Below are 26,096 nucleotides of genomic sequence, written 5' to 3'. Positions count from 1 at the left end.
GTTTATTCAGCACACAGGGGAGGAAAGAACTTTCCTTTTCGTCTGCCAGGGTCTCACAGATTGCCCACAGAACTGTTCGTTTTGCCCATTCCGTGCTTGCATTGTGCCATTGCATTTCTCGCGAATCAGTAGCTGAATCATAGCAACGTGCCCAGTGTAAGCCGGGCTCGGTGAGTGCGGGAGGAGGGAAGTGGTGACACATGACTCATTTACTTCAATTGGTTCTCAGTGTAACCACTTCCATCGCTTGACCTGGGCTGTCTTTGGTTACGAAGCCTGGGGTCAGCAGTAGCAGACAGAATGCCCAAAGTTGCTCTCGTGAAGTGTTCGCACTTATCGTGCTTTTACAACTTTTAACTTATGTTATTATTTTTGTACTCTGCTCTTCTAAAAGTAAACCCTGCTCCTCGTCTCCACGTGTTTTTATTTAGTCTGTCCAATATGATTCATAAATTTCACCACTGAGAGTCATTGGTGGCTGAGCCTCAGGTTATCCTTGATTTTAGCACCGGTTTCTGCTGTTTATCAGAGTGGATGCCAAAGGGGACAAGTCAGCCTAGCTGGAATTGGGGCTTTTAATTTATTGATTTTCTTTTGCTTATATATTATCTATGGGTATTGTGTTTACAGGAGGTATTGTGTTTATGTTGCTGCAAGCAAGAATTTCATTGTTCCCTTGACGGTACATATGAATGAGCAGATTATGAGTAGGTTAACCTATGATGAGTGTTTGTCAGCACTGGGCCTGTACTCACTGGAGTTTCAAAGATTGAGGTGGGCCCACATTGAAACGTACAGAATAGTGGAAGGCGTAGAGTGGATGTGGAGAGGATGTTTCCACTATTGGGAGAGTCTAGGATTAGAGGTCAGAGCCTCAGAATTAAAGGACATTCTTTTAGGAAGGAGATGAGGAGAAATCCCTTTAGTCAGAGGGTGGTGAATCTGTGAAATTCTTTGCTACAGAAGGCTGTGGAGGCCAAGTCAGTGGATATTTTTAAGGCAGAGATAGATAGATTCTTGATTAGTACGGGTGTCGGAGGTTATGGGGAGAAGGCAGGAGAATGGCGTTAGGAGGGAGAGATAGATCAGCCATGATTTAATGGCAGAGTGGACTTGATGGGCCGAATGGCCTAAATCTACTATTCCTCGTGACCATATGACAATTAAGCCCTCTTGACTATTGAGAAATGATGCTGAGGTGATCTCTGCAACAGACATTTAATTGAATTCTTATTTAATAGAACTGTGCCAGATTTGAAAGGCTAGCTTGTCTATCAGTCCAAATGCTGCATAACAATCACAGAACTGCTGTTTATATGGCTCGTGAGCAAGGTGACTAATTTGGATAATTTTAATTGCACACTTGACCGGCACGTTGTCATGACAATATTTATGATTTACAAGATGTGCTGCACCAACCGCACGCATTACCAAACACTTTAACTCCCCCTTCCCATTCCCATACTGACCTTTCTGTCCTGAGCCTCCTCCACTGTCAGAGTGAGGCCACACGCAAAATGGAGGAACAGCACCTCATATTTTGCATGGGTAGCTTACAACCCAGTGGTATGAATATTGATTTCTCTAATCTCAAATAACCTTTACATTCCTTCTCTCTCCGACCCTGCCCCTCCCTAGTTGTCTTGCTAGTTTCACTGTTCGTATCCCTTCGATATCGCCCCTTCCACAGCCAACAATGGACCTTTGTGGGCTCCACCATTCTTTGGTCATCAGTGCCGGCTCTGATTTGTTCTGCATCTTTTCATACTTCCAGTTTCCCTCTGCCCTGACTCTCCGTCTGAAGAAAGGTTTAGACCCGAAATGTCACCTATTCCTTTTCTCCAGAGATGTTGCCTGATCTGCTGAATTACTCCAGCATTTTGTGTCCATCTTCGGTGTGAACCAGCATCTCCAGGTCCTTCCTACATATTGATTGAGAGCATTTCCCTTCTCTGTCATCCCTGTGACAAGAACAACAGGAAGGGGCAACTTTCGCTGGTGCTGTAAAGGCAGCAAGCAACTCAACCGCAGCCTCACCTTGCTGTGATGTAGAAGAAAACTGAATTTAAATTCCCAAATCAAAATACAACCAATGTTGGAAATCTGAAATTAAAACCGGACCCGCTGGAAACATTTAGCAGGCTAGGCAGCATTTGCGGAAGGAGAAACAGAGGTGGGAGATTCGGGTCAAAGACTGGTAATAAAGAGGAGGAGATGGGAAAAGGAGGTAATGTGTAAAATCAGAAGAGGAAACAATGAAACAATGGAAGGTTGGAATTTGAAAGGTGGGCCAGTGTGTCAGGTACTTGGAGGATGAAGGAACTCACAATAAGGTGTGACGATGAGCCATGGAAAAATTGAAGGTGCGAATTTAATGTACTAGAGGATGCGGTGCCAATTGAAATGGGGGAAGGCTGCTCCAATCTACTTTGGATAAATTCAAGGAGATGATGGTAAAATAGTGTGGCTCAATGTGTGAGCTGACGTGCGGTAACTGAGGAGGAATATGGATTGATTGGACACTGGAGTTAAAGGAGATACTTGTGACTCTTGGAAGAGATACTTGTGACTCTTGAAAGAGATAAACTTTTATTTAGATTTCCCCATGCCCTGTAGCATTCCCAGGCCAACACACTCCCAGCCAAACCTCTAAAGGGCCTGTCCCACTTAGGCGATTTTTTAGGCGACTGCCGGCGACTGTCAAGTCGTAGCAGATCGCCAAAATTTTATTTTACCCGACGACAATGACCACGGCAATGCCGAGTCAGGTCGAGATTACACCGTCTTCGGAAACATTGCGAAAATTCCCATGCTGTCAATGCTTCTCCTGCGTCCTAATTTTCGCTGAAATCACTGACAAGTTGGTAATTACTTGAGAGTTTTGAAATATAACATCTTTCCCGGATTACTTGAAAACCAAGCTTCCCGGTAACAAGGCATAAACTGGATTGACTTCCAGTTTATTAATAGCAGTATTAAGAAATTTAATTTTAAAAGTGGTTAAATGGATTTTTGTGTGGAGTGTGGGCATTCTTTGTAAATGTACGGCAGATGCATATCTGGTTTCTGGGTTGCATATCTGGGTTGGGACCCTACTTTAAATGTAATCGCTGATGGCCATAAACATCGCAAGAATTCCCACGCTTACCTGACCGTCAAACTGTCGCCTCCAATCTACCTATCAAATATCCTAATGGTAAATAAATTGATTAAACACAAGTATTTTATGATAACTACAAATGACTTTACTTATTTTAATATTATGTGCTTCTAAATGCATCTAACAGAACCTAGCAAACCTGGGGACAGCATGCGACAGCGCCCGCAATAAGCAACGATACCTGGCGACGAGCCAGCTGTCGCCGAGAAATTCCACTTCAGTTGATTTCTCAGCGACACGCTGAGATCCACTACGATTCTTGGAAGACTCCTCACGATCATGCCCGCGACACCCTGGCGAACTGTCGGCGACAGCCTAGTCGCCGGCAGTCGCCTTAAAATCGCCTAAAGTGGGACAGGCCCTTAAGTTGCAGAAGAAATAAGTAAACTCTCAACTTCCTGTGAGAAGGTTTGATTCGATACCTTTTCCTCTGGTGTTTCTCTGTACCTTTTATTCTAGGCAAACATTCCAGTGGATCGGGTTATTTTTTGTCTCATACTTGCTTCTCTTATACTGTTACAGCTTCTGTGCCCTTTAAGAGCCTCTTTACGTTTGCAAGAGAATTTAATTACACTATAAAGAGAATATTTGGCAGGAGGAATGAGACAAGCATGGAGAAGGGAAATGGATTTCAAATACAGTGGCATCTAATAGCAGAGTTACTCCAGCACTTTATTTCTTTCAGAGAGACTGGCTGTTTTATGACAAATTTAATTAAATCGTTAGGAATTTGATGGCACTGGATTTCGCAAAGCTTTTCCCACTCCTTTTGTACCCTCAACCTATTGGATGGACAACCAGGCAATTACGTTGGAATGACATTGCTTGGTGGCATTGCTGCCAGCTTGACCTCTGGCATGCCCACACCTGCAGGAAGCAGGCTTATACATTGTCCTGAAAGTACCTCAGTGTCCTTTCGAAGGTCTGTAGCAACTGGGTGCCGACTGATAAAATGGCAAATTTGTAATTAGAGTTTCCAAAATAAAAGTCCTTAAGTTCCTTGCAGCAATAATCTGCCTGTGTCTGCAGCCAAAAGGCGGCTCTCTCAAACACCATCTTTCAGTCTTACTAATGTGTAAACATAGCAACAAGGAACTGCTGACATTGGTGTACAAAAAAAGACACAAAGTGCTGAGTAATTCAGCGGGCCAGGCAGCATCTCTAGAGAACACGAATAGGTGGCGTTTCGGGTCAGGACCCTTCCACACAACCAGAAACGTCACCTATCCATGTTCTCCAGGAATGCTGTTTGGCACAGTGAAGTACTTCAGCACTATGTTTTGCAAATGTTTTGGGGGTTTATTTGCACAGTCTTTTTTCTGTGTTGCAGACCCTTTTTACATGTAATTTATGTTTCTGTGTGTTCTGAGTCAATGAGTCTGTTGATGCGACTGCAAGCACGATTTTCATTGTATCCGTATTGTGCGTGTGGTAATAAACTCAACTCGACTTGACTTGATCTCCCCAGTGCTATTCCTACCCTCTCCTTCCTTCTGGTTGAGGCAGGGAATGTTAGTGCAATGATACAGGTAACAGGTGCAGCATGTTTGTTCATGAGTGCAGGGATCAATCATGCATGGGTGGCACGGGGCGCAACAGTAGTGTTGCTGCCTTACAGCACCAGAGACCCTGGTTCGATGCTGACTACCGTCCCTGTCTGCACAGAGTTTGTACATTCTCCCCGTGACCTGCGTGGGTTTTCCCCGGGTGCTCCGATTTCCTCCCACACTCCAAAGACAGGTTTGTAGGCTAATTGGCTTGGTATAAATGTGAAATTGTCCCTAGTGTGTGTAGGATAGTAATTAATGTACATGCATTTGTATTAATGTGTAGGTTGGAGATTGGAAGGGCTCGGATTTCTGGATCAGAATAGACCACTGTTTTGGGAGCATTCCCCAGCATTTCTTTGAATAGTGTCAAAGGTGTTTTTACTCAAACTGGGAGGGCCAGTGTTCCTTCAGTGTAATGTTTGGCAGGAGAGAGTATCCCCGACTGCTCACAATCAAGGCTAATCCAAGGGCCGAACATTCTCTATGAGTACATGCTTCCATCCAAGTGTCGATTGTTGGTCGGCGCGTACTTGGAGGGCTGAAGGACCTGTTTCTGCACTCTATCTCTAAACTAAACTAAAACAGGTTAGGAATTCACAGTGCATATCTGCAATGCAGGTAAAAAATACTGCCAGATTGTAGGTATATCTTATAAATCTTTCAGTCCAATTCTCTGAATGTAAACTCCAGAAAATATGGGTTGAATCATTAACAAGATTGGGGACTGTTTATTTCTGTAAAATATAAGGCCAGAGTACATCACTGAAATGTAATAGTGAATGTAATAGTATATTGAATTCTTTTTGGATGTGCAATTAGTAAGTGCCATAAGTGATTCTTCTGACCTTTTTCCTCGATTATCTAAGGCATGTCGGAATCCTCCCTGACTGAGTTTCTGGGCTATGTTTAGCTTGTTGAAGTTAGCGGGGTGTCTGATGACAAGTTTGTTTAATGATGTAGGAACAAGGCTGAATCATGATATTCCCTGTGTGTTCAAGTACATTGCGTACATGCATTTGTATTAATGTGTAGGTTGGAGATTGGAAGGGCTCGGATTTCTGGATCAGAATAGGCCACTGTTTTGGGAGCGTTTCCCAGCATTTCTTTGAATAGTGTCAAAGGTGTTTTTACTCCAACTGGGAGGGCCAGTGTTCCTTCAGTGTAATGTTTGGCAGGAGAGAGTATCCCCGACTGCTCACAATCAAGGCTAATCCAAGGGCCGAACATTCTCTATGAGCACATGCTTCCATCCAAGTGTCATAAATTCAGCCAGTCACCACCCCAACCCCCTGCCCCCCCAAACTATTACTTTGATAGTTTATTTTGAAATAATCTCCTCAATCCTTTTTCTTTTAAATTTGGATCGCGTGATAATATCACTACCCAGTTCCTTTCAGAACACAGGCAAGCTTCACCAGTCTATCAAACAAAATAGCTCCAAGCTCCCGCCACTTGGGACTCTCCTCTGAAGAGCCTAATTGTTTCCCCAGTGCCTCGGTGACTGTAACTGGATGCAAAGTTCACAATGTGTCTTGATGAGAACTCTTTAGTTTGATCACGTCTTCCTGGAGCTTGTACTTCATTGTTCCAAGTGTGGTTCCTTTCCTGATTGTTACTCACCACTTAATGTTTGAGCATTAATCTGTTAAATTCCTTTAGGATGTCGGAGGGGAACGCCTAAGCAACTCTGGGACATGTATTCAGCACCATAATGTCTCCGTGTCGTGCCAGTGAAGCAGAACTCCTTGGGGACTGAACAATATAAACAATATAAGAATCTTTGAAGTGTCTCTGAGCTTCAGCGTAAATTAATTATTTTGATGTCCAGCAATAAATCAGATACACTTTTCATACTGTGCATTGATCTCGATATGTGAGAATTTTTCCTCAATCGAAAAGAACGTCAGAATTTTGACAGGGATTAAATTGAAGCATCTGAAACTACTTAAGGGACTAGAGATAACATATAACAACTACAGCATGGAAACAGGCCTGTCCGGCCCTACCAGTCCACGCCGACCATTCTCCCTGACCTAGTCCACAGAGCACCCGCCGTACCAAAAGGGAATTGCTAATCCTGTGATGTTCTAACAATACACTTCATGAGTAATGTCACTTTTCAGCTCATTGGAGCTATAGTATTGGAAAAAACCTTTGCAATAAAATTCTTTCTCAGCTCCAAATGGGACGGATGAAACAAAAAACATGTGTATTTAATGATCTCCCACTGGTTGCGGTGAATGACGAGCTTGACATGTCAATGAATAGGATTCCTGATATCTGAACAATACTGCGGTTGCTAAGCTGCTTCAGAGTTTCAAAGCAACCATAAAGAAGAGTGAACATATATAGTGAACACGGTTATTTGTTTTTTTATCAGTAAATCACAGTTTAATATAGTGTAGTGCAATCTGTAGGTCTGCTCTACGAACTGTCCACAGCCTTTAATTCAAACTTTGGTGTTGCTTTCCTGACTGATTTTTATCTGATGTACGATGAACCTGATCATTTCAAGATTGCACTGAGAAATGTTGTACGATCGAGCAAAATGTAATCTTGTCATCTTTTGAGTGCTATTGAGTTGCACGCCTCACCTTTCACCTCAAGCTGTTAAACGAAGGTTATCGTTGGCGGCATCAGGTTGGAACCAGCCGATTTATTCACAAAATGCTGGAGTAACTCAGCAGGTCAGGCAGCATCTCGGGAGAGAAGGAATGGGTGACGTTTCGGGTCGAGACCCTTCTTCAGACTCTGGTTGGAACCAGCTCTGTGGAGAGGAACAGCACTGGAGCTTTCAAGTACCTGCACGTCACAGGCATGAAACCAGGAAGTTGAGCAGGGCTCTGTTGCTGAAGATAGCAGCCTTAGGAGGATCACAGGAAAACATCTGTTACCAGTGTAAACGAGTTAGTTCACAATGGTAACCAAAAATAGGCACATGGGTGGAGACAATGGATAATGGGGAAAGCACAGCCAGGCTACTCAAGAGAGATTTCATGCAATTTTGTCCCTGAATACATTCATATTCAAGTAGCTGAAATAATTGATCTTCTATTATTTCCCACAATATCACTGTGAATTCTTTATTTCTGTTCCATGCCCCACCCAAATTCCTCTTCTGTACAAATATAATGTTTATATAGGTTTTGCAGTAAATGGTAGGACGCAGGGAAGTATTATGGAACAGAACGACAAAGTGGTGCAGGTAAATAACTCCATGAAAGTGGTGACACAGGTAGAGAGAAGCATTTGGCACGTTTGACTTCATCGGTCAGGCTACTGAGAACAGGAAAGGACAAAAGTGCTGGAGTAACTCGGCGGGTCTGGCAACATTTCTGGAGAACGTGGATAGGTGATGTTTTGGGACGAGACCCTTCTTCAGACTGAAGAATCTACAAAGGCTCACCATTTTATCCCTGGAGCATTGGGCTTGGAGCCTCTTCACGATGTAGTGACATCATGAAAAACATTTTAGATTTTTTCTAAATGCATTATTCTACAAATGAATTACTCAGTCATTCATGTTAAGGAGATAAGTTATCATATTAAAACTAACAGATAATCGTCATTGCAGCAAGCTCTAATTTTAGCTGCAGATTTGGAAGAGCTTATCCCACCGTATCAGCAGTGTGGCTGTGTGGCTTCTTCCAGGGGCAACTCGATGCATTTCATTCAAACCAGATCAGAAGATGTTGATCATTTACAAGAAATTATCTTTGCACCATCTGCTCATCAACAGGCTTGTCGAAGATCATAGGCTTACGGAAATGGGTTGGTTTGTCAAGAGATCTTCATGGGTACGTAAAAGGATGCTGAATGCATTTATCCTAATCCTCTCCCATTTTTTGGGAGGGTTTATTTTTGCATTCAGCTGAAAGCAATTTAATGCCCAGCCACTGCCTGGGCAGTTGATATATGTCTTAATACTGCAAAAGATATTTTGCAGGTCAGGGCATTTCGTAGGAAAAACACAAATTTATTCCCTTGGCTGACTGCCGCACATGCAATTTTGCTGATGCAGTTTGAGTGAGTAATGGATTGGGATAGAGTATACTGGGCTTCACCGACACCTATTACAACCCGTTGTTTTGTAAAATGATTATTATAAACGACTTTCAATTTTCTGTGGGAAATCTGTTTTGGGTAGGATGTGAATGTCATGTCAATGACAAATATCATTTGAGAAAGGGTAGCTGGAAAGTCATTACATTTGAGAATGAGCCAATCATATATTTATTACACAAGGCAAAAATGTATCTTTAGAGTTCAGCCATGAATGTAAGTCCATCTTCACCTTAAAAAAGGAGAACTGCATAAGGATAACAAATGGTGACGGCAAAGGGCGTAGATGGCAAATTAATTTATTTAATTTATAATATGCATTTGCCTAGTTCAGCATAGCCTTCTTATGAAAGCTGCAAACAGACAATTGCTGAACGCTACTCCCTTATCTAAACGTTATTCCCTCACCATGTATCTATACATTCTAACTGGATCGATTGTAGTCATGTACTGTCTTTCTGCTGACTGGTTAGTAAGCAACAAAAGCTTTTCACTGTACCTCGGTACACGTGACAATAAACTAAAGGGAGACACAAAATGCTGGAGTAACTCAGTGGATCAGGCAGCATCTCGGGTGAGAAGGAATGGGTGACGTTTCGGGTCGAGTCCCTTCTTCAGACGGATGTCAGGGGAGGGGGAAGGGACAAAGATAGAATGTAGTTGGAGATGGGTAGACTAGTGGGAAAACTGGGAAGGGGGAGAGGATAGAGAGGGAAAGCAGGGACTATCTGAAGTTGGAGAAGTCAATGTTCATACCGCTGGGGTGTAAACTACCCAAGCAAAATATGAAGTGCTGTTCCTCCAATTTGTGCTGGGCCTCACTCTGACAATGGAGGAGGCCCAGGCCAGAAAGATCAGATTGGGAATGGGAGGGTGAGTTGAAGTGCTGAGCCACCGGGAGATCAGGTAAGTTAAGACGGACTGAGCGGAGGTGTTCAGCGAAATGATCACCGAGCCTGCGCTTGGTCTCACCGATGTAGAGAGGTTGACACCTGGAACAGTAGATGAGGTTGGAGGAGGTGCAGGTGAACCTCTGCCTCACCTGGAAAGACTGTTTGGGTCCTTGTATGGAGTCGAGGGGGGAGGTAAAGGGACAGGTGTTGCATCTCCTGCGGTTGCAGGGGAAAGTACCTGGGGAGGGGCTGGTCTAGGTGGGAAGGGACTGAACATACTGACTGTAATGATCGCTTTACGTACATTTGTTTGTTTCTTTCAGGATGGATCACGACAAAGGCGGGACAGAAAGAAGACGGTCTCTTTCAGCAGCGTGCCCAGCGACCGCAGAATTAGCAGCACGGCAGCCTGCATCTCCTTCATGCTGGAGGGATGTGAGATGAAGAAGGTTCGCTCCAACTCCAGAGTGTACAACCGTTACTTTATTCTTGATTCTGACATGAGGTCGCTGAGATGGGAACCCTCTAAAAAAGATTCTGACAAAGCAAAAATTGACATAAAGTCCATCAAAGAGGTGAGGTTGGGAAAGAAGACCCCCTTGCTCCGCAATAATGGGGTTTCAGACCAATTTTCCAATGAATGTGCTTTCTCAATTATTTATGGAGAGAACTATGAATCATTGGATTTGGTGGCTAGTTCTGCAGATATTGTGAACACTTGGGTTATGGGACTGAGGTACCTGGTTTCATACGAAAAGCATACACTTCCCGTGAAAGAGTCAAACCAGAACAGCTTGCAGTCATCCTGGTTGGAATCGATGTTCCATGCAGCGGATGTTGGTACTCAAGGCCACATTCCACTGACCCGGGCCGTCCAACTTGTCAAAGGGTTGAGTCCTGGAATGAAGACAACAAACGTTGAGCTAAAATTTAAAGAACTGCAGAAGGCAAAGGACAAACTGGGAACGGAGGTCACCCTGGAGGTCTTCACCGAGGCTTACTGTGAACTCTGCACACGGTCAGAGATATATTTTCTGCTCGTGCAGTTCTCCAGCAATAAAGAATTTCTTGACTCCAAGGACCTTATGCTGTTTCTGGATGCAGAGCAAGGGATGGAGGGGCTGACGGAAGAGATGTGTTTGGAAATTATTCGCAAGTATGAGCCATCGCTAGAAGGTCAGGAGAAAGGTTTCCTTTCGATAGATGGCTTTACCAACTACCTTCTATCACTTGAGTGCCATCTCTTTGACCTGCAACATGAAAATGTGTGTCAGGACATGACACAACCTCTGTCTCATTACTACATTAATTCATCCCATAATGCTTGTCTGCTGGAGGATCATTTCTGGGGTTCCTCGGACATTAATGGGTACATCCGAGCTCTGAAAATGGGATGCCGTAGCATTGAACTCGTGATTTGGGATGGCCCAGATAATGAGCCTTTGATTTATGCTGGCAGTTTGATGACAGTGCAAATACCCTTTCGGACTATTATTGATGTGATAAATCAGTATGCTTTTGTAGCCTCGCAGCACCCATTGATTCTATGCTTGGTGACGCGGTGTTCAGTCAAACAGCAGAAAGTGATGGCTCAGCACATGAAGAAGATTCTGGGGGACAGGTTACACGTGGACCCCCCTAACCCAGAGGACAATTACCTCCCATCTCCAGAGCAACTCAAGGGGAAGATTCTCCTTAAGGGAAAGAAGTTGCCTGGGAATTGCCCTGATCCTGAAGGAGATGTTAGTGATGAGGATGAAGGCATTGAAATGTGCCAAGGCTTGGCTGAAGACAGTCCAGATCAATTGAGCGTACCCCTGGAAAGAAAGCTGAGGCTTTCAAAAGAACTCTCGGACCTGGTGAGTTACTGTAGGTCCGTGCAATTTAGGGACTTTGATGTTTCCAGGCGAAATCAGAAATACTGGGAAATTTGCTCATTTAATGAGGTGGCGGCAAGCAGGATCGCCAATGAATATCCAGAGGACTTTGTGATTTATAATAAAAAGTTCTTGTCCAGGGTATACCCGAGCCCCATGAGAATAGATGCCAGTAATATGAATCCTCAGGACTTCTGGAAGTGTGGATGCCAAATGGTGGCTATGAACTATCAGACCCATGGGCTAATGATGGACCTCAACATTGGCTGGTTTCGACAGAACGGAAACTGTGGGTATGTCCTCCGTCCTGCCATCATGAGGGAAGAGGTGTCCTACTTCAGCGCTAATGCCAAGGATTCTTTGCCAGGAGTCTCAGCCCAGTTGCTTCACATTAAAATCATTAGCGGACAAAACCTGCCCAAGCCCAAAGGCTCCGCAGCCAAGGGAGATGTTGTGGAACCGTACGTGTATGTGGAGATTCATGGGATTCCAGCCGACTGCTCAGAACAGAGGACTAAGACGGTAACTCAACATGATGACAATCCCATCTTTGACGAGAGCTTTGAGTTTCAAATTAATCTGCCCGAACTTGCCCTCTTGCGTTTTGTAGTTCTAGATGATGACTACATTGGCGACGAGTTCATTGCACAGTACACCATCCCCTTTGAATGCCTGCAGGCAGGATACAGACATGTGCCCCTTCAGTCCTTGACCGGAGAGTTTCTCCCTCACTCAACCCTATTTATACATGTGGCTGTCAGCAATCGACGAGGTGGGGGGAAGTCCCAGAAAAGGGGGCTTTCTGTGCGCAAGGGCAAAAGGACGAGAGAATATACTTCAACCAAAACCGTAGGGATCAAAGTTATTGATGAGGTGTTTCGAGCAGCCACCCAGCCCTTACGTGAAGCAATGGACCTTCGCGAAAACGTACAGGTATGGCGTTTGTATTATGAGTAGCTTTTATTTGGCACTCCTGGTTCTCGCTTCCATTTCCGTCACCACAGACTTGTGATGGTTGGGCTGGGGGGAGGTTGGAGGTGATAAGGTGCAGCATAGGGAGATTTGAAACCAAGGATGCGTATTTTGAAAGGGAATTATTGCCAAACTGAGACTCAATATAGGTAAATGGGTCTCTGTGTGAGTTTGGCTCGGGCAGCAGTGCTGTGGATGTGCTCAGCTTCACAAAGATTTAAGGTGAGGGGAGAACGATTTAATAGGAACCTGAGGGGAAACTTTTTTACATGAAGGGTGGTAGGTTTATGGAATGTGCTGGCGGAGGAGGTAGCCGAGGCAGGTGCAATCATGATGTTTTAAAATATTTGGACAGGTGCATGGATAGGATAGGTTTAGAGGGAAATGGGCCAAATGCAGGCAGGTGGGACTAGTGGAGATGGGGCATGTTGGTTGGCGAGGGCAAAAGGGCATGTTTCCACACTGTATGACTCTAAAATGGGAAATGGGTGATCAATGAAATAATTGGATCCGTTTAACAGAGGCAAAATTGGGAGTTTCAGAGGGTAAACCGAGGAAGGGCCAGAGTTTGCCAGTATTCTAGAAGTGGGGGAAGGTGGTCTTAATGTTGGTGTGGATCAGATGTTTGTCTATGGTCCACTGTGACATCAAGGTTGGTTCAAGGCACTTTAAAGGAACAGGTTTGTGTTGTTTGGGAGCAGAGTTTAGTGTCGGGGTGAATTTGTGTTGGCAGCAAAGATGACAGCAGAGATGCGTGCCCAGCTAGTTTTGGATGTGGGAGTATGACCAGTTGTAACCTGGACATGCCAAGCGTAAGACAGCGTTGACTGTCATCACATGGAATGTGACGGGTTTTTGGATGAGTTTCTCAAATAGGCTAATACATCCAACACCATCAAAATTGCCAGTCATATCACAAAGGTTTGGCAACAGCATTTTTTTTAAATCTTGCGCAGAACCAAATTTGAATGGAGAATATCACTCTCCACTGAATCATACCAGTCAGTGCCAGTGGTACTGGATGTGATGGAGGAACTTTTTTGTAGCAGTACTGACCTTCAATACTGAGCACAATATTAGGACACTCCTTTGCATGGTACATGAGTGTTGGATTTCCGAATAATTACAGGGTCAACTTTTATGAGTGAAAATTTCTGCAGGTTTGCAGTAGGTAAAATCTACTGGCAAAATTCAGATTTTTTTGATACTTATTATTTGTAGAATGAGGTTTAATGTCCTCTTGAAAATTAGTCTTTTCTTCTTTTCAACTATTCATCAATTATAAAGATCCTGAGGTGAACGATGTGGCCAACTTGCAGTTCAAGATCGGATGTGTGCAGTATATTTTAACACATAAAGACACAAAATGGTGGAGTAGCTCAGCGGGTCCGACAGCATCTTGGAGGCCATGAACAGGCAACGTTTTGGTCCTCAGTCTGACCCAAAACAATGCCCATGTATGTCCCCTGGGAATAGTGCCTGGCCCGTTGAGTTACTCCAGCACTTTTGTGTCTGTTTTGTACACCAGCATCTGCAGTTGCTTGTGTCTACAGTATACAGTAACAATGGATTTGTATTTTACACAGAACGCCATGGTCTCATTTAAAGAGTTGTGTGGTCTGACTCCTGCAGCGAACATGAAGCAATGCATTCTAACTCTGTCGTCATGGCTACTGAACAGTGACAACACAGTGTCCGTGACACTGAACCTCAGCGAACAATATCCTTCCATGGAGGCCCAGGGTCCAGTTCCAGACCACCTCAGGAAGGTTCTAGCAGCCTACGAGACAGTGAGTCCATTCACTCAATCCTCTCGCTATTTAAAGTGTGCATGAGCGACATGCTTCCATTTTCTAAAGGGCATACGTCCACACTGCACAAATTTGCGCACTGAATTTGTTGAGCTGCTGTCAGGTCAAAGGGAGTGGAAGAAAACAATGTTTGCCGATGCAGCAAATCCTTTTCCATAGTCAAGGTGAAACGTGACTATGGCTCCCTTGTATCTCACCACCTCGAGACCACACTAGTTGACACAAGACCCCAAATCTCAATCTGTTTACTGAGGAGCATTAAACTGAAAAACAAACAAAAAGCTAAAGTGGATGCAGGACTACTTGGATCAGAGTGCAGTTGCTGTAGTAACCAAACTATGCAGCATTAATCAGACGAATTCATAAGCTGACCTATTAATATGAAGAGGCTGCAATTTGTTTCCAGACTGTAAGATGTAATTAAAAGTTATTATCAGATAAAGCTGGAGTAATTGGTGAGAGAGTCCCGTGAGTAATCAGTGAGATTCTATTTACACAAACCAACCTCCCTTCCATTGACTCCATTTACACCTCAAGCTGACTCTCCTCCCCTCTCCCATCAGGCAACGGTATAGAAGTGTGAAAATGCACATGTCCAGTTTCAGGGACAGTTTCTTCCCACCTGTTATCAGGCAACTGAACCATCCTACCAACAACTCAAGAGAGTCCTGAGCTAATATATACCTCATTGGAGACGCTCGGACTACCTTTGATCGTAATTTACTGGACTTTACCTTGCACTAGACTTTCTTCACGTTATTCCCTTTATCATGTATCTGTACAATATGGATGGCTCGATTGTAATCATGTATTGTCTTTCCGCTGACTGGTTAGCATGCAACAAAAGTTTTTCACTGTACCTTGGTACACGTGACAATAAACTAAACTCACATGTGACTGGACCAGAAACGTAAGTGTCGTGAATGGGAAACCGGAACATTTGTAGCTCTCAAAATCATTCAGTGCAACGATGTGTGCACTGGCATTGGAGATAGTACCAGGCACGCATAGAGATAGCTAACAGGCAAAAGGCTGCAGGCAGGGTTAGAGGTTGCAGCTTGGCAGCCTATGACCAGAGGTACCACAGGGATCAGTGCTGGGGCCACCATCAACTACAATGTATGTTCATGACCAGCACTGAGAGGAAGCAAATGTCTGGCAGCCCAATTCATGGACAAGGCAAACAGGTGAATTGCAAGCTGGATACAAGCAGTTTATGGAAAGATATATATGTCGGAAGAAGGGTCTTGACCCGAAGCTTCACCCATCCCTTCTCTCCAGAGATGCTGCCTGGCCCGCTAAGTTACTCCAGCATTTTGTGTCCGTGGAAAGATAGTGCCCGGTTAAGTGAATGCCAAAATATTGGCCAATGGAGTGCAATGGGGAATGTGTAACATAGTTTATTTTTGTAGTGAGAATAAAAGAACAGAGTTATTGACACAGAGAAAAACTGCGGGAAGTGGCAGAACAAAGGGATTCGGGGTCTTTGACCTCAAAGCACAGAAAGCGAGCATGCCATTGGAACGCACGGGAAAGCTAATGAAATGTTGACCCGTATTTCCTTGCCGTGACGAGTGATGGAGACAGGGTCCTTGTGCACGTGTAAGCCTAAAATAGACTTTTAATCAGGAAGGGAATCAGGTTATGGCAGAAGCCAGGAAGTGTACGAGGAATGTTGAGTTAGTCATTATTTGTCTGGATGGTGGAGCAGACTTGAGGGCTGACTGACCTCCTCCTGTCCCACTTCCTATGGTCTTAAAGGACTTTAAAGAATTATCTCACTGAAAAAGAAAATTTGATTCAATAGGACATGAGTAAATAAATCTAGTGACACATTAGTAAAGAAGAGCAGTGTGGAAAGTAGTGTGTAATGAATGTTGACCCAGAGCTTGGTATGAAAATATTCTAGAGGTGCTGGTGGACCCGCTGAGTTACTCCAGCCACTTTGTGTCCATCTTTGTGAAAAGGTTGATTGGATTGGATCCATGTCATCTTTGGTTGGATATTTATCTAACAGCTTCAGTTGAAAGATCAACTCTTGTGTCAGTGAAATATAATATAAGAAAATAACTGCAGATGCTGGTACAAATCGATTTATTCACAAAATACTGGAGTAACTCAGCAGGTCAGGTCAGGCAGCATCTCGGGAGAAGGGTCTCGACCCGAAGAAGGGTCTCGACTGAAGAAGGGTCTCGACCCGAAACGTCACCCATTCCTTCTCTCCCGAGATGCTGCCTGACCTGCTGAGTTACTCCAGCATTTTGTGAATAAATCAGTGAAATATAAATTCCTTTCATGCACAACACACAGGAAATGCAAGGAATCTTTGGCAATCAAATTGTTCCTGTGTTGTTCTGGGACTCATGGAGTGTTGTAGGAGGTTAGTTTACCTGAGCAGAAGGATGGTGTTGCCTGAGCAGGGTATCTCTGGCGTTGCTGCCCCAGCAGCTCTGGTCTTGACCCTCTGACATTCAGTGCATCATGTTGGCCACTGCTTAGCCTATGAATCCAAATGAAACACTAAGACCAGAATGTACAATGAATATACCAAACATGCGAGGAAAATTACTTCTTAAAATGCAATATTAAAAGTAATAAAAAGACTAAAAGTTGTGTTTTACATGAAAACATTGTCAAAACAATTCCCATCTCGCATGAATTTTAGATCACAAGACATAGGAACAGAATTAGGTCATTCGGCCCATCGGAACTGAAACGGCATTTTTCTTGAAATATTTTTGTTCATACTATCTATTTTAATGTATTTCATTTTAATTTATAATATGTTATATTTTGCAGCACAGTATTAAAAGAATAAAGATTGGTAATTAAAAGTCATTATAACAGACAGAGATTTCAAATGTTACAAAGTTTAAGAAAATGAAGACTTTTTCTCCGTATGCTGTTTACTCATGCTTTGTCTATTCATAAGGTCATAAGTGATCGGAGTCAAATTAGGCCATTCAGCCCATCAAGTCTACTCCACCATTCAATCATGGCTGATCCATCTCTCCCTCCTAACTAACCCCATTCTCCTGCCTTCTCCCCATAACCTCTGACACCTGTATTAATCAAACATCTGTCTATCTCTGCCTTAAAAGCTTATTCAGTTTTAACATTTCAAAGCAGCTGCTGAACGTTATTCTACTAGACTTTATTCACATCTGTAAAAATCTTATTTTGTTTAGTCCTCGTATATCAGTGATCGTATATCGCACATCACCTTGCATCACCTCCTGTGCAAACAAGGCATCTGCGCTCTAGAGTCATCCCAACTTATCCCTCAATGTTCCCATTGGGAATTCTTTGGACAGGTGGTTGGTCTGTGGATGAGAGCTCCCAGAAAGTAACTCAAGTTTGATATTTCAGGAGACTTTTTATCAGCTTCTACAGACAAAAATGACTTGGGGCTGATGTGACCAGTGGCAGGATGATATAACCCACACGGAAAAATATGACCTTACCAGCAGAGTTCCAGAAGGACCTGTTTCCGCGCTGCATCTCTGAACTAACTAAACTAAAATGTCATAATGAGGTCGAAAATAGCTACAAAGGAAAATATATTTCCCAGAAGATGTGAACCATCATTGGTTATTGTATAATTTTTAATTTTTATGAGCTATGGGTGAGACCTCTTAAAAAACAGAACCTCTCCCCAGCTTCTTTCATTAATGCTCTTTATTATTGACTTAGAAGTTACAGAATTAGATGATGCCAATTTGGGCGATAAACAGCAAATATTACGAAGATAATAACGTTTAGAGGAAACATTGGTTAATCATTAAAGGTGGAAAGGAAAGGGAAGGAAGGAGTGTTCTTGTACTGAGTCTTTCACAACTTCAGGGTGTCACAGCTAGTGAGATAAGAGTGTTGTGTCGACAAACATGTGAGATAACATGTACAAGTGCCAAACTGATAAATGAAATTAATCTGATGATAAAAATCTGAAAAAAACCCAGAAAATGCTCAGGGAGTCATGTAGTATTGAAAAATAGTATTTCACAATACTGTTATTTCCACAGATGCTGCCTGAACTGCTGAATATTAAGTAGATAAAATGACAAATTAATCTGTATTTGATAGAGGTGTGTGATAAAATAACTACTAACTAATCAAAACATAGTACACCCCTCCAATTGAGGTGGTAGTCTTGGGTTAGCCCCTACAATACAATACAATACAATACAATATATCTTTATTGTCATTGTACAGGGGGTACATCGAGATTGGGAATGCGCCTCCCATACGATGCAATAATTTAATTAGCTAGTCAATATTAATTTAAACAACCCAACGAAACAAATTGTAACAGTTCTAAAACAGAATAAAGTGCAAGTAGATCTGTGCCGGATCACTGTGCGGTGTGACCATCCGGCTCAGCAGGACCAGTTCATAGCAGTATGGCCCTGGGGATGAAGCTGTTCCTGAGTCTGGAGGTGCGGGCGTAGAAGGCCTTGTATCGTCTGCCCGATGGATGGAGTTCGAACAGACTGTTGCAGCGGTGTGAAGAGTCTTTGTGGATGCTGGTGGCTTTTCTGAGGCATAACTTAAGGGTATAAGAGATTAGCTTAATTTCCAAGTATCCACCAACTTGGGTGTGTGCTGTGATATTTGTAGGTGGTCTAACATATGAAGGACACAGTGTGAGTGTGGTGTTAAGTGATCATGAGTCTGAAGATTAATCTTGTTGGTGGGTGAATATCTTATTAGAGTGGAATGAGGTGCAATTGAAATGCAAGTGAGAGAGATCCACTCAAACTTACTCAGAAATCATAGAGTTTATAATCTCTTTAAGTTCCTGGAAACAGATCTACTTGTATCTGTACTAGGTACCCAAAGCAGAACTGATGATAGATGTACATTTGATCTACAGGATGTCATGTTAACAAATGACCAGACATGAATCATTTCCTTCAAGCTATTTTCATTCCCTTTCTAAAATAAACAATCAACTTCCAATTGTGTGCATAATATTTTTAGCTTGTTATATTTTGGAATGTAAGCTCCATGTGCGGTTTGAAAACTCTAAGCCTGCTAGTCTAGAGATATAGCATGGAAGCAGGCTCTTCGGCCCATCAGGTCCACGCCGACCATTGATTGCCCATAACACTAGTTCTACGTTATCCCACTTTCACATCCACTCCCTGCACATTAGGGGCAAGTTAAGGAGGCCAATTAACTTGCAAACCCGCATGTCTTTGGATGTGGGAGGGAAACGGAGCACCCGGAGGAAACCTGCGGTCACAGGGAAAATGTGCAAATTCCACACAGACAGCACCCGAGGTCAGGATCGAACCAGGGTCTCCACACAGACAGCAGCCCTACCTACTGCACCATGGGCTACCTGTGAAATAGATCATTCTACAAGTATTTCGTGAATATTCAGTCCATTAACTTACTCTAACCTCTGCCTTATAAAGTAGCAACTAAAAAAGCATTAACTCCTCAAGCTCCCTACCCGTAAAATACTCTTCAAATCCACCTCTTTAATCATGCTTTGTTCGACTATCCTTTCATGTGGATTGGTGACAAATTTGTTTCCATTTCCCTATAAAGGGATTCAGGATTTTATTGGATTTGGGGCAATCAACATTTGTAAAAAAAAAGATGGTAGAAAGAAGAGTAGGGTGCTGGAGAAACCAATATTGTACAAATCTAAATGGCTGTCATGTTATTGACCTATCTGTTTCCACCAAAATGGAGGGTTTGCAGAACCAGCAAACATGAATCTTTGGTAGACACACAATGCTGGAGTAACTCAGCAGGTCAGGCAGCATCTCTGGAGAGAAGGAATGGGTGACTTTTCGGGTCGAGACCCTACTTCAGACTGAGTCTGAAGAAGGGTCTCGATTAATCACTTCAAGATTTTACATTAGAAGGATGAGGGGGGATCTTATTGAAACATATAAGATAATTAGGGGATTGGACACATTAGAGGCAGGAAACATGTTCCCAATGTTGGGGGAGTCCAGAACAAGGGGCCACAGTTTAAGAATAAGGGGTAGGCCATTTAGAACAGAGATGAGGAAGAACTTTTTCAGTCAGAGAGTGGTGAAGGTGTGGAATTCTCTGCCTCAGAAGGGAGTGGAGGCCAGTTCGTTGGATGCTTTCAAGAGAGAGCTGGATAGAGCTCTTAAGGATAGCGGAGTGAGGGGGTATGGGGAGAAGGCAGGAACGGGGTACTGATTGAGAGTGATCAGCCATGATCGCATTGAATGGCGGTGCTGGCTCGAAGGGCTGAATGGCCTACTCCTGCACCTATTGTCTATTGTCTATTGTCTATTAAAAAAATTAAAAGCCTTAAGGAATAAGACCACAGTTGGTGGCGGTTCATTTCCAGGGAAATTGATAGGGTGTTGTTAACTTTTAGTATTTTGTTAGAAGTACACTTAACACAACATTCTGAGGTCAGTTCAGATTATATCTCCCATGAAAATACTTTAGCATCAGTGCACTTCAATAGTGAGACGAAGAGTGAGATGTTTTCTTCGAGAAGCTGGCAGTGAAAGAACGCAACTCAAATTGCAGCGTGTGGATAATTTTAACTTAGCAACTGTCTGCACTCTGCCTGAAGTGGCCCTGCCATTTCTGCATCAATAATGGACAGCCACTAACATCAACCTTATTTTGACAGCAACATTGAACTCATTTCAGACGTGTGGGAACATTAACGAACAGTGCACGTTAACAGCCATTTCAAGACACAGCTGTGTTTAGCTTGCACTTACCCACCAAGCCCACACAATCTAATTGCAGTACATAACAATATCCTGGTGAAAATTGCCAAGTGGCTGAAGGAAATTTACAGATTGATGATGCTTCCAGGTCAGATGAGATGAGAATTCAAACCGCGGTGCTCCTATTTAAAATGTTTTTGATTGTTTGATGTGAAATGGTAGAAACTTCTTTAATTTTAAAGGGACTTAGATTGACACTATGTTAGCTTGCACATCTATGATCATCAACTACTTTTTGCTGCGTAAAGCAGCAATTCTCGGCAATCTGATGTGTGCTCTGTAAATATAATTGATGAAGTACTTTTCTTGTAACATAAAACCTCTAGCTAGCTATAGCTGGTTTGCAATGAAACAGTATCGTGCAGACTGTCGATTTATGTTTACTCTGCAAGAATAAAACCACTGTGGACTCCCTACATCCTGTAGCCTGGCAACATTTGCAATGTTGTTTTCTGTGGGCCGTATTGCATAACACAAGACATCTGGTATAGGGGGATTCGTTGCATTGCATTTAAATAACAAAATTTGCTATTTCTCAAGCAACTTTGGCATTCCCTTCAGCATGCTCCAACGTGCAGCATGTGTGGTACTTTTTATGGTGTGGTCATTGTGGTAATGTCGGAAATGTAGCAGTCAGTTTGTGCAGAAGCAGCAATGCAATAAAGACCAAATCATCTATTTTAAGAGTTGATTTAGGGAGACATGTTACCCTTAGATGCAGGGGTTGAAAGTGCTGCCCTGTGTGAAAACACCGAGACCGCACCGACCGGCGATCCCCGCACATTAACACTATCCTAGACACACTAGGGACAATTTACACATGCGCCATGCCAATTAACCTACAAACCGATTTATTCACAAAATGCTGGAGTAACTCAGCAGGTCAGGCAGCATCTCGGGAGAGAAGGAATGGGTGACGTTTCGGGTCAATAGACAATAGACAATAGGTGCAGGAGTAGGCCATTCAGCCCTTCGAGCCAGCACCGCCATTCAATGCGATCATGGCTGATCACTATCAATCAGTACCCCGTTCCTGCCTTCTCCCCATACCCCCTCACTCCGCTATCCTTAAGAGCTCTATCCAGCTCTCTCTTGAAAGCATCCAACGAACTGGCCTCCACTGCCTTCTGAGGCAGAGAATTCCACACCTTCACCACCCTCTGACTGAAAAAGTTCTTCCTCATCTCTGTTCTAAATGGCCTACCCCTTATTCTCAAACTGTGGCCCCTTGTTCTGGACTCCCCCAACATTGGGAACATGTTATCTGCCTCTAATGTGTCCAATCCCCTAATTATCTTATATGTTTCAATAAGATCCCCCCTCATCCTTCTAAATTCCAGTGTATACAAGCCCAATCGCTCCAGCCTTTCAACATACGACAGTCCCGCCATTCCGGGAATTAATCTAGTGAACCTACGCTGCACGCCCTCCATAGCAAGAATATCCTTCCTCAAATTTGGAGACCAAAACTGCACACAGTACTCCAGGTGCGGTCTCACCAGGGCCCGGTACAACTGTAGAAGGACCTCTTTGCTCCTATACTCAACTCCTCTTGTTACGAAGGCCAACATTCCATTGGCTTTCTTCACTGCCTGCTGAACCTGCATGCTTCCTTTCATTGACTGATGCACTAGGACACCCAGATCTCGTTGAACTCCCCCTCCTCCTAACTTGACACCATTCAGATAATAATCTGCCTTTCTATTCTTACTTCCAAAGTGAATAACCTCACACTTATCTACATTAAACTGCATCTGCCATGTATCCGCCCACTCACACAACCTGTCCAGGTCACCCTGCAGCCTTATTGCATCTTCCTCACAATTCACACTACCCCCCAACTTAGTATCATCTGCAAATTTGCTAATGGTACTTTTAATCCCTTCATCTAAGTCATTAATGTATATCGTAAATAGCTGGGGTCCCAGCACCGAACCTTGCGGTACCCCACTGGTCACTGCCTGCCATTCCGAAAGGGACCCATTTATCCCCACTCTTTGCTTTCTGTCTGTTAACCAATTTTCTATCCATGTCAGTACCCTACCCCCAATACCATGTGCCCTAATTTTGCCCACTAATCTCCTATGTGGGACCTTGTCGAAGGCTTTCTGAAAGTCGAGGTACACCACATCCACTGACTCTCCCTTGTCAATTTTCCTAGTTACATCCTCAAAAAATTCCCTTCTCACCTACAAACCTGTATGCCTTTAGAGTGTTGGAGGAAACCGATGATCTCAGAGAAAAACCACGCGGTCACGGGGAGAATGTACAATAGACAATAGACATTCGGCCCTTCGAGCCAGCACCGCCATTCAATGTGATCATGGCTGATCATTCTCAATCAGTACCCCATTCCTGCCTTCTCTGCCTGCTGTACCTGCATGCTTCCTTTCAGTGACTGATGCACTAGGACACCCAGATCTCGTTGTACGTCCCCTTTTCCTAACTCGACACCATTCAGATAATACTCTGCCTTCCTATTCTTACCACCAAAGTGGATCACCTCACACTTATCCACATTAAACTGCATCTGCCATGCATCCGCCCACTCACACAACCTGTCCAAGTCACCCTGCAACCTCATAGCATCTTCCTCACAGTTCACACTACCACCCAGCTTTGTATCATCTGCAAATTTGCTAATGGTACTTTTAATCCCTTCATCCAAGTCATTAATGTGTATTAATTAATTAACTCCGTACAGACAGCACCGGTGGTCGGGATCGAACCCGGGACTCTACTGCTGCACCACCGTGGCTGCCCACGGTGTCATTTAGTCCTTTTCTTATGTGTACATTACAATAACAGCAGAAATATCCAAAGTCATCTCATCACTAAAGGTCATAAGTGATAGGAGCAGAAGTAGGCCATTTGACCCATCATGTCTGCTCTGCCATTCAATCATGGCAGGTCTACCTCTCAATCCTAACCCCACTCTCCTGCCTTCTCTGCCATAACTGTTCTGTAATATTGTTCTGTAACAATTCTGTAATACAATGGGATTTTTCACTTTGAATGTGTGAGTTGAAATGTAACATAAAAGTCTACCTTTCTCTCTCATTACTAACACTTTAAAAGTGTTGATTCTAAGACCATGAAATGTATTAATGATTTTGAAATGTTTCAGTGTAATGGGCAGAGAAGAATACTAATACAAAATATACAATTTGTAGATTCTTTGAATTGAATCACAGCATGGGGTATATTATCAAAACTGTTAAACCTATTAGGTATAAGATGTCAACCTGCTAATCTATCTGTCACATAATTTCCCCGACATTTTACATTGAGGGAATAGCACTACCTTTCCACAAACAGTCTGCTGGTCACTGTGGTAAATGCGTGAATCTCGCAACGTAGGATGCTCCCAAGTTTGCTAACTTTTCTATTCTTAATAAGGAGACTATCACAAATTGATTATGTTGCTAGAGTTCATAAGTGATAGGAACAGAATTTGGCCATTCGGTCCATCAAGCCTACTCCGCCATTCAATCACGGCTGATCTATCTTTCCCTCTTAATCCCATAACCCCTAACAGTTGTAATCCGGAGGGCATGAATAATCAGGTTTCAAATTCCACCAGGACAGCTGCAGACTTTGAATTCAATTAAATAAATCGGTAATTAAAAATCTGGTATCATGAAACCTCCAGATATTGTTAACATAAATCGTCGTATTTACCACTGTTTGGGAAGAAAATTTGGCATTTTAACCCTATGAGATGATCTCTTCCCTACCTGTGATTCTGACTCAAAGCAATCTGATTGTTTTACTGCACTCTTAGGCCTAACATGGACAGTTAGAGCCATCAAGGGTTATTAGAGATGCCTAACGTATGGTGAGTTTGTCAGAGATACTCAGATTTCAGACCATGGTCCGAGCAGTGTCTGTATAATTTCTCCAGCACCTCTGACATCGGGAGAGATAGTCTGGCAGGGAATCAGATTGCTCTTTAGTGACTCCTGCAGGAAGTGCATGTGTAGTTTTGGACAGAGTTTTAGTACATTACACCCCCAAATTAAATTGCCTATTCATAGAACTATACAGCATGAAAAAAGGCTCTTCAGCCCACCTAGCCCATGTCAGCCATGTTGGCATACTGGGCTCATCCCATCTTCCTGTATTTGGCCCATGGCTCTCAAAACCCTTCCCATCCATCTACCTGTCAAAATGTCTTTTAAAAGTCGTAATTGCATCAGCTTTGATAGTTTCCTCAGGCAGCTCATTCCAGGCAGATGTGCAACAGGGCAATAAATGAGGTACTAAAGAGAGCTTGGGGAGGTAAAGAGATCTAAATATGAAAGGAATTTTTGATCTTTTTTCTTCATGTTGTTATTGTTTTCCAGATGATTCAGACGAGCAAGATGCTAATTGAATCTGCTGATGCGGTCTACGTGAAGATAATGCAGGCTCAAAAGGCTGGTGAGTGTCACCATCTCTGTTACACGAGCAGATTGCTTGCTGAGTTCTTGACAGGGCGGGAGGGAGCTGCTGAACACTGGGTGAAAAGGAATCGTTCTGTGAATGCTTGGTCTCGGGAGCTGCTGATGGATGCTGTGCGATTTGCCCAAGAATGAGAATCTGTCCTGGCGTAATATGAGCTAATGTGAACTACGGAATGAAGAGAAATATGACAACTAAGCTGTTTAAAATCATGAGATCAATAGATCGGGTAGATGCACAGTCTCTTTCCCAGAGTAGGTGAATTGAGGAGCAGAGGACATAGGTTTAAGGTGAAGGGGAAAGATTTAATAGGAATCTGAGGGGGTAACTTTTTCACACAAAGGGTGGTGGGTGTATGGAACAAGCTGCCAGAGGAGGTAGTTGAGGCAGGGACTATCCCAACGTTTAAGAAACAGTTAGCCAGGTACATGGTGGGACAGGTTTGGATGGATATAAGCCAAAGCCAGGCAGGTGGGTCTAGTGTAGCTGGGACATGTTGACTGGTGTGGGCAAGTTGGGCTGAAGGGCCAGTTTCCACATTGTATCACTCTATGACTCTAAGGGCAAGTAGATAGAGAGGGTGATTTTGTA

General features: G+C 43.3%; 1 protein-coding gene across 1 annotated transcript in view; it reads left to right on the top strand.

Moving 5' to 3' along the window:
- Positions 1 to 26,096, top strand: part of LOC144607764 (inactive phospholipase C-like protein 2) — a 123,285-nt gene that overhangs the window by 72,587 nt on the left and 24,602 nt on the right. The window contains exons 2-4 of the mRNA XM_078424819.1: positions 9,989 to 12,475; positions 14,101 to 14,304; positions 25,409 to 25,484. Coding sequence (XP_078280945.1) covers positions 9,989 to 12,475; positions 14,101 to 14,304; positions 25,409 to 25,484 — 2,767 coding nt within the window. The remainder of the gene's footprint in view (positions 1 to 9,988; positions 12,476 to 14,100; positions 14,305 to 25,408; positions 25,485 to 26,096) is intronic.

The sequence above is a fragment of the Rhinoraja longicauda genome, chromosome 29, assembly GCF_053455715.1.
Source record: "Rhinoraja longicauda isolate Sanriku21f chromosome 29, sRhiLon1.1, whole genome shotgun sequence".
NCBI lineage: Eukaryota > Metazoa > Chordata > Chondrichthyes > Rajiformes > Arhynchobatidae > Rhinoraja > Rhinoraja longicauda.
This window is presented reverse-complemented; position numbering and strand designations above follow the sequence as displayed.